General features: G+C 45.2%; 1 protein-coding gene across 1 annotated transcript in view; it reads left to right on the top strand.

Annotated features, from left to right (window-relative positions):
- The window catches only part of LOC107300178 (fibroblast growth factor receptor 3-like), a gene marked incomplete at its 5' end in the record, with an annotated part of 17,787 nt that overhangs the window by 1,840 nt on the left and 2,447 nt on the right, over positions 1–13,500 (top strand). The window contains 6 exons of the mRNA XM_015829517.1: positions 2,469–2,656; positions 5,134–5,282; positions 5,369–5,490; positions 7,480–7,590; positions 9,953–10,143; positions 11,720–11,898. Of these exons, the coding sequence (XP_015685003.1) occupies positions 2,469–2,656; positions 5,134–5,282; positions 5,369–5,490; positions 7,480–7,590; positions 9,953–10,143; positions 11,720–11,898 (940 nt within the window). The remainder of the gene's footprint in view (positions 1–2,468; positions 2,657–5,133; positions 5,283–5,368; positions 5,491–7,479; positions 7,591–9,952; positions 10,144–11,719; positions 11,899–13,500) is intronic.

Raw genomic sequence — 13,500 nt, 5'->3', positions numbered from 1 at the left:
TTCAATGTGACCAAACGAGATGAAGGCGAATATCTTTGTAGAGCCAACAATTTCGTAGGCAGAGCCGAAAAATCATTTTGGCTCCACATTCACAAACCAGAACCAGGTAATTCCTCAACTCTGTCCCAGAGGCTTTGCAGCTGCACGAACGAGCCGAAACAGCTTAAAACTGCTAGGCGTTACCCTTAATATTCATCTTGGGTTCCTTTCTTTCTTTCTTTCTTTTCCCCCCTTCCTTCTCTCCTCTGCCCTGACGCTGTACGTCTTCGAGATGATGACTTTGACTTTTCCTCCCCTGACTTTTAGAATAACGAAATGCTTTTATGAATCATTCGCTCAGAAAAATTCCCACATTAAATGACTGTCTTTGAAACTCCTCTGCCTCCCCCGTTGTGTCATTAACTGGCTCTTTGTGCGATCAAGTTGTCCGTCTCCTCTTTTCACGATTCATCAAGCTCACTTTGGAAGCGCCGTTGTCAGGCGTTTCCCGCTGAAATCCTTCGCCACGGACGCCACACGTTTCGAAGCCCTTCGCGGTTTTCAGTGCCTTTCCAAAAAAATACACACCAAAAAAACGGGTCAGGAAATGTACTGAAGCCTTCCTAACAGATTTAAGAGAAGTTAAGGGTTTTTTTGGATGGGGGAAAAAAACAAACAAACCCCAAACCAATCTCTGGATGAATTCTGCAAATTAAAGCATTAAAAGCTTTTCTCTTTAAAGCCACATTTAACTCTGCCCACTTGTCTTGATCCTTCCTGCTTGTCTCTGGCGCCTTCTCTTCCCCCTTCTTCTCTCCGTCCCCCTCCTGGCCCGCCTAACCCGGAGACAGTCACGTTGTGAAGGGAATTTTTCGTTCGGACGCTTTGGCCTGCATGCACACTTAGTGGGACAGAGTCAGAGGCTGGTGAAGGGAGCTGATTGCTTTGGAAACAACCCCCCCTTTGTCCCCCCACCCCCGGTTGTGCAAGGGAACCAGGAACAGGTCACAGAGGCTCTTCCAGTCGCCATCTGCTTGTAAAATTTGTCTGGGTGATCTTTTCTGGGAATTTTGCTTATTCTGTTCTCCTTCTTCTTCCTTTCCTCTCTCTGTTTTTGTTTTTTTGTTCTTTCCTCCGTAGACAGCAGGTGTTAACAAAACGGATAAAGAGCTAGAAATTCTGTCCTTGCAGAATGTTACTTTTGAAGACGCCGGGGAATATACTTGCCTGGCGGGGAATTCTATTGGTTATTCACACCATTCTGCTTGGCTGACGGTATTACCAGGTATTTCTGCTTGGTCTCCTTTCCCCTTTTGCCTCTGAAGGGCACGGAGAGCCCTTATGTGCCAAGGTGCAGCTCTTGAACAGGTGGTGCATCTTGTGTTTCGGGCCCGGAGGGTTCATTTTCAGGGGCCAAAATACACATTTCATTTCATGCAACTCATGACAAGCGGAGATAAAAACAACACGTTTCTACTCACTCTAAATGATGAGCCTTTCTCCAGCTTGGGAGCCCTGGTGGTGCCCTTTTCAGAACTCGTAACACGGTTGTGGATGCAGCACTGGTTTTTAGACAGCTACAAGTGAGTGAGAAGAAAGAGGCTGCCACAGATTCGATTGAAGAGTCGCAAAGCCCGTTGCGACTTTTTGGCCTCTCCCGGGGGTGCCTTCGAGAAGTCCAAAAGTCTTTGTTTCACACAAGACTTACAAGCTTGGGGCATTTCTGAATGCTAAAATGTTCAATATACGGAGTGGTTTCCTCTAACTGGAGTCCAACTTTCACTGGCTGAATGGTGCCCACATTTAATTTGGAAAAAAAAAAAGCCTTGTTCTGGGAATCTCCTGTGAGTCATTTGTGGCTCTCAGCTTCTGTAGTCAATTTCTCACAAGGTGGACTCGAAGAAGGGCCTGTTGCCTCACCCCCCCCACACCCCACCCCTTCTTCTGCCTTGGGGTGTCTCTTGGCAGGGAGGGACTTTTTATGATTTGCGCCAAATGAATCACGCGATCCCAAATTAAAATCATGCCATTCCCTGCCCCAACTCATCTGAGAAACGCTAAGCTGCTTCTCACCCAGTGCTGCAACACAAACTGAAATTTTTGCACCTCAGCATTATTCTTTTAGTATACATTTATGGGGCATTACTGCGCGGGGTTAATGGCGCTCGAACGTCAACCCGTGCGCTGCCTTCAGTATTTGAACGGCTGCTCCTAAATAAAGGATCCAGTGGAGAAAGCTGATGGATTCTCAGAAGAGAGAGCTTCCCATCTCATTTGTTGAAAACCTTCCCACACTAAAGCCGATCCTCAAATTTAAGAAATTTGGAAATCGCGGATATTTAGTGCTGTTGTCATGAGTTGTTTTTTTTTGTTGTTGTTGTTTGGCAGCGGTGTCTTTCAGATTGGGTGTGAGCTGTAGTGAAATATGTCAGAATATGGTTCGGCTGCCATTTTTTTCTGGCTCCTAATGTGTGTTTCTCCTTCTCCAGCAGAAAAACGGGTTGCCAGACAGGATTCCAGCTCGTTTTACGCAGGGATTCTCAGCTACGGGATCGCCTTCGCTCTTTCCATCCTGGTGGCCGTGATGGTGTTGATTTATAAAATCAAAAGGCCGGCCAAAAAAGCTATAAACGCCACCGCCGTTCAGAAAGTCTCCAAGTTCCCCCTCAAGAGACAGGTAACAGAAAGTAGATACAAGATCACTGTTCCTCTATATCCCTATCCCAGGGGTAGGCCACCTTGGCTCTTTTATGACTCGTGGACTTCAACTCCCAGAATTCCTGAGCCAGCATAGCTGGCTCAGGAATTCTGGGAGTTGAAGTCCACGAGTCATAAAAGAGCCAAGGTGGCCTACCCCTGCCCTATCCCTTCCCTTCGTCCTCCTGGTTTTTTTAGCCCTAGAGAAGGATTAACCAGGTTACCAAGTCCCTTTATGGAGAATATGGATTTATTCTAATTTTGCTGTTTCTGGGAACTCAACCTTTGTTTAAAGGATGGCCTTAAAGTCTTACAATCTCCTTAACTGTTTCTTGGATTCTGTGTGGTGTTCCATTAACGTGGGATGTAAAATAGGTTTAGATTAGAAGAACATTTTCCAAACTGCTTCTCTTTACAGTAAGAAAAGGCACGGGTGAGCTTGTTTTCACTGGTGCAGCTCATAAATTCATACGAAGGCGTGCGTACTGGGAAGGGACCACATCCGTGCTATTTTTTTTTTTTAAATACACGTAGTGCTTCCTGGGTTCAGGGGAAGAAGTGGAAAATGTTTAAAATTATAAGGGCAGGCCTTCTGGATCGAGCCAAATATTACTTTTTTTTTCATAGTAGACAGCCAGATGGTCCTGGGACTCTGAATAATTTTGAGTCTTCAGAATCAGCAGCCACTGATCTACCTGCCCTCCTTGAATTTCATCTAACTCAGGGGGCATCTTCGTATCTTGTGATCGGTTCCACAAGTTAATAAAAGTATTGCAGGATCCAATCTGAATCAGTCCCGGGGACCAGCGCTTTAGTCTCCCCCATCCTCAGAGAAAAGTTCTCTTTCTTTTCCCTGATAACTTCTCCCCGAGGATGGGGGCTCCGGCACGGTCCGGAAGCTCGGAAGACAAAAACCTCCGGTCCCAGAGACTGACCCAGACTGGATCCTGCAACGTTATCCTGGGACACGTCGATTCGCCTTCGTTCGTAAATAAGTATTGTCTGAAAAAGTCCTTTCTTTGACCTCCTCTAATTTTGCTTTCAGTCAGTTTTCATTGAATGATCCTAATGTTGAGAGAGAGAGAGAAAGAGAGAAAGGGAAAGAGAGAGAGAGAGAAAGTGAAGAAAAAGAGAAAGAGAGAAAGTGAAGAAAAAAAGAAAGAGAAAAGTGGAGAAAGAGAGAAAGAGAGAGAAAGAAAGAAAGTGAAAAAAGAGAAAGTGAAGAGAGAAAGAAAGTGAAGAAGAGAAAGAAAGAAAGTGAAGAGAGAGAAAGAGACAGAGAAAGAAAAAAGAGAAAGTGAAAAAAGAAAGAGAAAGTGAAGAGAGAAAGAGAGAAAGTGAAGAAGAAAGAGAGAGAAAGAGAAAGAGAGAAAGTGAAGAAAAAGAGAAAGTGAAGAAAGAGAGAAGAAAGAGAAAGAGAAAAGTGAAGAGAAAGAGTGAAAGTGAAGAAAGAGAGAAAAAGAGAAAGTGAAGAAAGAGAGAGAGAAGAAAGAGAAAGAGAAATGTGAAGAAAAAGAGAAAAAGTGAAAAAAGAAAGAGACAAAGTGAAGAGAGAGACAGAGAAAGAGAGAAAGTGAAGAAAGAGACAGAAAGAGAAAGTGAAGAGAGAGAGACACAGAGAAAGAGAAAGAGAAAGTGAAGAAGAGAGAGAAGAAAGAGAGAGAAAGAGAGAGAGAATATTTCCAGGTCAGGCCTGCCCCCCTCAGCCCCTGTTCCTCCCTGCTAATCAGCCCCAGGCAGAAGCCAACATGGTCCGAGGCTGCCTCAAGATCGCAGGAAGCGTTTCGAGTGCTGCTTTATCCTGCAACCAGGTTATTCCAAAAATCCCCACTTCCTTCCCGGGAGCAGCCCAGCCCTTCTGCCAGACCGTGGAGGCGCTCCCCTCGCTTCTCCTAAAACCCAAAGGAGCAGAGCTGTCAACGCTCAGGAATCAGAAGTTGGGCCACTTAAGCCCAAAAGCATTCTTTAAACACAAATGTTGACTGGATTTCTTAACCAGAAGGCCAGCGTGCAAAATACAGGGAGTCCCCGACTTACAACAGTTCCTTTAGTGACCGTCCAAAGTTGCAACGGCACTGAAAAAAGGGACTAAGGACTGTTTTTTACAGTCTATGACCGTTGCGGCATTCCCAGGGGTCACGTGATCAAAATTCAGACGTTTGGCCACTGGTTCGTGTTCGTGCAACGCCCCAGGTGTGTGTGTGTATCACGTGATCCCCTTTTGTGACCTTCTGACAAGCAAAGTCCATGCAGGAAGCCAGATTCACTTAACAACCAGTTTACTGACTTAACAACTGCAGTGATTTGCTTAACAACGGAGAGTTTGGGCTCAGCTGTGCTCATGAGTCTAATAATCACGCTGAGCAGCCTCCCAGCGGTTCCCGGTGGCCCCCCTGCCCCTCGGCTCTGGGGTGAGAGGGGCCTGTTGCTGACCACCCTTCGTTTGCTCTACCCAAGCAGGTGTCCTTGGAGTCCAACTCCTCCGTGAACTCCAGCACTCCCCTGGTGAGGATCACCCGCCTCTCCTCCAGCGAGGGCGCCGTGCTGGCCAACGTCTCCGAGCTGGAGCTGCCCGCAGATCCCAAGTGGGAATTGGCAAGATCGCGGTGAGGAAACCATCATCCGGGCGCGGCTTAGGAGACGGCCGCTTCCTTGTTCTCCGTGCTCATCTTCTGGCTGGTTTGCTTTTCAGCTTGACTCTCGGGAAGCCTCTGGGCGAAGGCTGCTTCGGTCAGGTGGTGATGGCCGAAGCCCTGGGGGTCGACAAGGAGAAGCCGAACAGGCCCATCACGGTAGCCGTCAAGATGCTGAAAGGTACGGAAGACGGCTGATGGCGGGAGGGGGCTGTTTTCATGAGCCTCGCCTCTTTGCACTCCTGATTTCTAATCCTGGTTTGGCTCACTTCTCAAGCTTCCTCTCCGTGGACTGACTTTTGCTCTAGGGTCCCTCAGGCCTTTGGGGTCTCTTCCCTGTCCTTTCTGCAGGGGGTCCTAGACTTAACAGCCATTCGTTTAGTGACCATTCAGAGCTACAGCAGTAACCAAAAAAGGGACTTAGGACTATTTTTCATGTCCCAAAGGTGCTTTTTCTAGGAGGCAACTGGACTTTCTTGGTTTTTTTCTTTGAAGACATTTCGCTTCTCATCCAAGAAGCTTCTTCAGCTCTGACCGGATGGTGGGGAATGGAAGGATTTATACTCCTTGCAGACAGCTAGTCATTTGTGTCCTTTTAGAGGGTCGTTGAGGCCACTTGGAGGTTTACTTGTGTCTTCAGGGTCATCTGAGTTGTGGAAATGGGTGTGTATCCTTCTTGGAAGTGCTGTAAGGACTGTGTTGTAGACTGGAGATAAATGAGGTTGTATCCCCCCTCTCCTCTGTTGAGAGAGGGATGTTCAGTTTTGACATAGATGACCTCTTTGGCCCATCTTTCAAATCAGATAAACCTCCAGGTGGCCTCAACGACTCACTAAAGGAAAGCAAATGACCAGCTGTCTGCAAGGAGTATAAATCATTCCACTCCCCACCATTTGGTCAGAACCTGAAGAAGCTTCTGGGATGAGAAGCAAAACGTCTTCAAAGAAAAACAAGAAAGTCCAGTTGCCTCTTGAAAAAAGCACCTTTGGGACAACCAGGACCTGGATGACCTATGGAGAACCTCCATAGACATCAACCAAGAAAAGACATCATGTGGACATCAAAGACATCAAATGAGGCACAACTTAGATAACTGTCTTGCTTAGCAACAGAAATTGTGGGCTCAATTGTGGTTGTAAGTCAAGGACTACCTGGGTCAAGACAACGGACGTTGTGCTCCAGTTCACCTCTCAGTTCTTCAACTGCTGTCCTTCACGGGATAAGGGAGGGAGTGGGGCGTGGAGGGTTGGCTTAGAAATGCCATTCCAGAAAAGGAGGATCCCCCCCCCAGTCCCACTCCCCTCTCTGAAGCAGAAGGGGCCTCCCTCCTGGAGAACATCTGGGTGGTTCCCTTTATTTGGCCTGGACATGAACCCAAACCAGCAAAATATCAGTTGTGTATCTTTGTTATAACATCCGTTGTGATCCACAATTGGAGGAAAGGTGAGGGGAAGAGTCACTGATCCCTAAAACCAGAAATAGGGTGAAATCGCCACCGACTATGGGATGCTGTGGACCTGCAAGCTGAAACGTCCGGGCACAGTTTGACACATGTGGGGCCTATAGCAGAGTGTTGTGGCTCCGTCTTGTGAGCCCCTCTTATCGGAGGAAGAAGGCTCCGAACATGAAGGAGAGGAGATGGCCAGGCCTCCCTCTCCAGGACCCTCCTCTCTGGCAATGCCTCAGGTGTCTTCCAACGGAGAAGAGATTGACCAGGAGCCAGGTGGTTCTGAGATTGGCCAGGAGCCAGGTGTTTCGGATAGTGATGAAGATACGTTGTGGCTGGATCCACGCCAGCGTAGGTGCGACAAGCGTGCGCAGCAGAAAAGGAGACATGCCAGAGATTAAGCTGAGTCACTGGACCACACCCCACAGGCTATAAAAGGGAGGTGGTGGCCATTTGGACTCTGTGACGGACAAAGCTGAATCTCTGGCAAAGTAGTTTGCTGTGGATTGAATTTCAAACTGTGTGTATTGTTTTTTGTTTCTGTGTTCTCTGAGTAAAAGTTCTTGGCAGGCAGATACGGAGCTGCTGCCAAGTTTCTTATCTGTGGCGTGGAGTGTGGAGAAGTTATTTAACCCTCGGCTCGCTGTTTGGGGGGGTGTGTCAGACGGGGACAGAACACAGAGATGCTTTCCTCTCACTGCTGCCTTTCTCCTCCCTTCACAGACGACGCCACAGACAAGGATCTCTCTGACTTAGTCTCAGAAATGGAAATGATGAAGATGATGGGGAAGCACAAAAACATCATCAACCTCCTGGGCGCCTGCACGCAGGACGGTACGTGCCCACAACGGGCGGCTGTGGGGCTTTGGGCATATTGTGCCCATGCTGTCCTGCCTCTTTCTTAAGCTTTTTCGGTTACCCTGGAAGAGGAAAACAGATTTAGGAAGAAAAACGATATTAATTAAACATGATGAACTGGGTATGTCTGGTCTAATGAAGAGAAGGCCTAGGGGGGACATGATAGCAGTCTTTTAATATTTGAGGGGCTGCCACAAAGAAGTGTGAAGGGGGTCAATTTATTGTCCAACGAGAAGCAACAGATAGAAACTGATCAAGGAGAGAAGCAACCTGGAAACAAGAAGGAATTTCCTAACAGTGAGAACAAATAATCAGTGGAACAACTTTGCCTTCAGACATTGTGGGTGCTCCATCACTGGAGGTTTATAAGAAGAGACTGGACAGCCATTTGACCAGGATGGTATGGAGTCTCCTGCTTGAGCAGAGGGTTGGACTAGAAGATCTCCAAGGTCCCTTCCAACCCTGTTATTCTATGTTCTATATGTATGCTCTACTCTTAGAATAGAATAGAGCTGGAAGGGACCTTGGAGGTCTTCTAGTCCAGCCCCCTGCTCAAGCAGGAGAACCTATACCATCTCAGACAAGTGACTGTCCGGTCTCTTCTTAAAAACCTCCAGTGAAGGAGTGCCTGCGATTTCTGGTGGCAAGCTGTTCCACTGGTTAATTGTCCTCACTGTCAGGAAGTTTCTCCTTAATTCCAAGTTGTTTCTCCCTTTGGTCAGTTTCCATCCATTGCTTCTTGTCCTGCCTTCAGGGGCTTTGGAGAATAGCTTGACTCCCTCTTCTTTGGGGCAGCCCCTCAAATACTGGAATACTGCTATCATGTCGCCCCTATTTCTTCTTTTCTTTATTCTGGCCAAACCCAAGCCCCGCAGCCGTTCTTCTTTTGTAATTAATTACTGGCGTGCAAAAGTCACGTCTCAATTGCCCTGAAAGACCAATATGAAATATAATTTAAGTATTTAAATTATAATTTAAATACTTCACTTAATCAGTGCTAGTAATCCATTTCTCTGCAGAGGGTTGTGTCTGCACACATTTCTCTGACTTACCAGCATTTGCGGAGCAGCTAACGTTTCACCTAGAAGGAATATTGAAGTGAAGTGGGTTCCATGCCATTGTTGCACTGAATTGATGCTTTAAAAAGAAAGATTATTAAAAAGGAAAATATTACTCTTATTGTGATGCACAGAACCATTTCTAGCAGTTCTAGGCTGCTTATTCTAGAACCATCTCAAGTGTTGCAACTGCAACTCCTGAATCTAACTGCAGATGCCCCAAAATCAGAATCCTTGGGCTGGAAGGGACCTTGGAGATCTTCTAGTCCAACCCCCTGCCCAAGGCAGGAGACCTTATTGCATCCTGGACAAATGGTTGTTCAATCTCTTCTTAAAAGCCTCCAGTGATGGAGCACCCACAACTTCTGTAGGGAAGCCGTTCCACTGGTTAACTGATTCTCACAGTCACGAAATTTCTCCTAAATTCCACACTGGATCTCTCTCTAACGAGCCTCCACCCATTGTTTCTTGTCCTGCCCTCAGGTGCTTCGGACAATAAGCCAACCCCTTCTTCTCTGTGAAGAGAAGCAATTTCATTTTGGTCTTCTGCAATGCCTGTTTTTATTCTAATCCCTGTGAAATGATGTCACCAGAAAAGGCTATCCATTTTCTGATGGCATCTCATGGTAATCTCCATGTGACCCTACCCAAAAGCCAAGCCCCACCACCTTCTCCCTCAGTGTCCTTGCTTTCTGCCTTCTCCCGTTGAGGTCCTACTCAAAGTAAAGGAGGTGGATTCTGCCTCTTCAAAATCACTCTAACCTGGAGGAAACCTCACAGGTAGAACGGTATGCGTGGAAATTCCCACATGAGCTCAGATTTTCCACTTTGGAAAATTGGAACCCAGCAGAAAGCTTCGTGGGTGTTCAGGAAGGCATCTCAAGACATCTCAAATGAGTTGTCCTCAGGGCAACCCTGAAGAAGGCCTTGGATTAGTCAGTAAATCCCCTTTTTCTTAAAAATTCCTGGCATGGCCTGGGCATCTGGGCTCCTTTCTGATGAGTGGCTGGAAGACAGCTGATTCTTCCAATTTGAGCGTTGATGTCTGTAGCTTGAAGACATCCCCGTAACCATGTCCATCTTCACCCACCCCTTGTCACCTTGCTCAATTGTCATGGTACAGCTCCTCTTTCCAACGTTGAAGTTAACACAATCCATCGCGGAACTGAAGTTCCTCTCTTGTAGAATCTGAATGAAAGGACACACCAGTCCTAAAATGAGTGGCAAGCTGCCAGGAAAGCTGGAGAATATGTCAAACAGTAATGGATGGTTTTCTCCAGGTCCTCTCTACGTTCTTGTGGAATATGCCTCCAAGGGGAATTTAAGGGAATACCTGAGAGCTCGCCGGCTACCTGGCATGGATTATTCCTTTGATACCTGCAAGCTTCCTGAGGAACAGCTGACCTTCAAGGACTTGGTCTCCTGTGCCTACCAGGTGGCCCGTGGAATGGAGTATCTGGCATCTCAAAAAGTGAGTAGCCAAGCATTTGCCAAAAAGCAGACTTCCAGAGGTTAGAAAAGGTGGCTTATAATGGGAATGTGGAACAAAACCACTACGTTATATTAAGGAGACAAGAATAACATTGGGCTAGACAGCTAAGAAAGGAGATAAATAGTCTAGAAGAAGTAGAAGAAGAAGTTGAAATGGTATTTATTTAGAAGTGAATCAGCATACAAAGTTCTGTCTTGGAGATGGAATAGCTAAACGTTGATTTGAAGGCGATATATTTTATTCCTTTGGGTGCACAAAATGTGGGATGCCTAGACCAAAAGTGTACTGCATCTTGAAGAGAGCATGAAAGATTAACTGAAATTAAATGAATTAATTTCAATGTTAGGTGCCTCAAACAAAAATTGAGCAGCCTATTGAAGCTGAAACTGGTGAAGCTGCTGCATTGTAAAATATTGTGAAACTTAGATCAACGGGAAACACGTTGCTTCGTTTGCTGTTTAGTGGGGAAAATTGCCTTTTAAGAAAAAAAAATATAGATCCATTACCCTTCTCCTATTTCTCAAAATGATTCTTTTGGCAATGCCCCAATCTGAGCATAACCATAATTCCTCAAAGACGGTCAAATTCCAGAGTTTTGGAAATATAATTCAACGTAAAAACATCTTTAACATTGAGGGATTTCCCTATAAATCTTCTTGTGTAATAAGATCTGCAAAATCCAGTAATTCAGAGATCAAACCCTAGGGAACAATGAAGGTTCAATTTTTTTTTGTACGTGTCGCCAACAGAGGAAATTTAACGTTGCTCTTTTTAGTAACCTCTACAATCAGTCCTCAACTTGTCATCACAATTGGGCCCAAAATTTATGTGGCTAAGGGAGACAGTTAAGTTATGAATTTTGCCCCATTTTATGACTTTTTTTGCCACAGTTGCTAAGTGAGTCATTCAGTTGTTAAGTTAGCAACACATAAGTGAATCTGGCTTAATAATAATAATAAAGTTGGAAGGGACCTTGGAGCCCATCTAGTCCAACCCCCTGCTCAGGCAGGAAACCCTATACCATTTCAGACAAATGGCTGTCCAGTCTCTTCTTAAAAACTTCCAGTGTTGGAACATTCACAACGTCTGGAGGCAGGTGGTTCCACCGGCTAATTGTTCTCACTGTCGGGAAGTTTCTCCTTAGTTCTAGGTGGAGTTCTAGTTCTAGGCTTCCCCCATTGACTTTGCCTATCTGCAACCATCATAAGGACAGGCCAGTTGCCAAGCGGCTGAATTTTGATCACGTGATCAGAGGGAGGCTTCAAGGGTCATGTGAGAAACTATCACAAGTCACTTTTTTCAGTGCCGTTGTAACTTTGAACGGTCACTAAATAAACTGTTGTAAGTCAAGGACTCCTGGTAGTCTCAAGCAAGACATAAAGAGCCACCCCTACATTCAAAGTCTCCATGTCACTGCAACTAATTTATACTCTAAAGCACAGGGAATTAAACAGAACCCTTCAGATTTGTAATGAAGAATACAGATGTTTAATTGATCCAAAATGTCCACTATACTTTTTTCTCAACATTTCCCCTATAAACCGTTTCTCTGCAGTGTATTCACCGGGACCTGGCAGCCAGAAATGTTCTGATCACGGAAGACAACGTGATGAAGATAGCTGACTTTGGTCTGGCCAGGGATGTTCACAACATCGATTATTACAAAAAAACAACTAACGTGAGTGGAAAGCTTCTGAAAAACGGGGCGGTTCTGGTCAGGGGCCATCCAGATGTGCCCAGAATTCCTAGGCAGCGTGAGCAACGCCCTATCAAGGGAGGGCAAATTGGATAGACTCTAAAATAGTTTCATTTATTTAACCGCTTAAATAAATAAATTATCCATTAATCAAAAGCCTCCGAAGTGATATGAACGAGAGCTGCTTATTCTTAGGGGAAAATCTTCCTTGTCATCGTGGAATCCTCGGCTTGTCTCCTTTTAGCGTAGATTTGTTAAAAGTTTGGGTAAACTAGGTAGATTACCAGATTACCGAATGTTGGTGGGTTTTCCACCTAGACAGGAGATCTCATGATGTGTTAGCACTTCCAGCTGGATCTGGACCAGCAGCCCAGAGAATATTTCTAGTCAATCCATCTTCTTACAAGAGGAACGTTTTTATATACCCATGATTGCAATGCTTTGTCTGAATGCAGTCAGCTGATTTCCACCTTATCTGTGGAATAAAGCCACGAGGGTGTGCATATGCTGGAGACAAGTGAAAGATTTGCAGTTTGGTTGGTCAGAGGACAAAAGATGGACAAAATAATAATAATAATAATAATAATAATAATAATAATAATAATAATAATAATAATAACAACAACAACAACAACAACAACAACAACAACCACCACCACCACCACCACCACCACCAAAACAACTGGAGCACCACTTGAACACCATCATCGGCATTGACATATTCACCATTAGTCAATTGCAAAAGGCGGCCTTACTAGGAACTGCTTCCATCCTGCGACGAGATCTGTGATACCATCAAACATCCACATCTGCCTATCCCAGGTCCTTGGGAAGGACTCAGTAGGTAGACAAAATGCCAAATCCAGTCTGAACATCTGGCTGAATGTGCGATGATCATCATCAATAATAATAATAATAATAATAATAATAATAATAATAATAATAATAATAATAATAATAATTAATAATACCATCAAACATCCACATCTGCCTATCCCAGGTCCTTGGGAAGGACTCGATAGGTAGACAAAAATGCCAAATCCAGTCTGAACATCTGGCTGACTGTGCGATGATCAATAATAATAATAATAATAATAGTAGTAGTAGTAGTAGTAGTAGTAGTAGTAAAGTTGGAAGGGACCTTGCAACCCATCTCGTGGTTATCTTACAAGGAAGGTGGTGAGGGATGCTCTCTGGACTTGCTTGTTTTCTTGCAGATGTTTCATTACCCAAACCAGATAATGGTCTGTGGAGATTCTCAGTCATCGAGGTCATGGTTGTCCCAAAGGTGCTTTTTCAAAAGGCCACTGGACTTCGTTTTTCCTTGAAAACCTTTCGCTTCTCAGCCATGAAGCTTCTTCGGTTCTTCAGAGAAGCGAAACGTTTTCAAGGAAAAACCAGAATCCAGTGGCCTTTTGAAAAAGCACCTTTGGGACAAACTAGATAATGAAACATCTGCAAGAAAACAACCCGGGCCTCATGTCAACCATGAGTTACAAATATTCTCCTTTTTGGAGAGGGGGAAGAAGGTGGCACTAGACCAGTGTTTCTCAACCTTGACAATTTTAAGGCATGTGGACTTCAACTCCCAGAATTCCACAGCCAGCATTGCTGGCTGTGGAATTCTGGGAGTTGAAGTC

The sequence above is a fragment of the Protobothrops mucrosquamatus genome, unplaced genomic scaffold (assembly GCF_001527695.2).
Source record: "Protobothrops mucrosquamatus isolate PMUCROS unplaced genomic scaffold, P.Mucros_1.0 scaffold6314, whole genome shotgun sequence".
NCBI classification, from domain to species: Eukaryota; Metazoa; Chordata; class Lepidosauria; order Squamata; family Viperidae; genus Protobothrops; species Protobothrops mucrosquamatus.
This window is presented reverse-complemented; position numbering and strand designations above follow the sequence as displayed.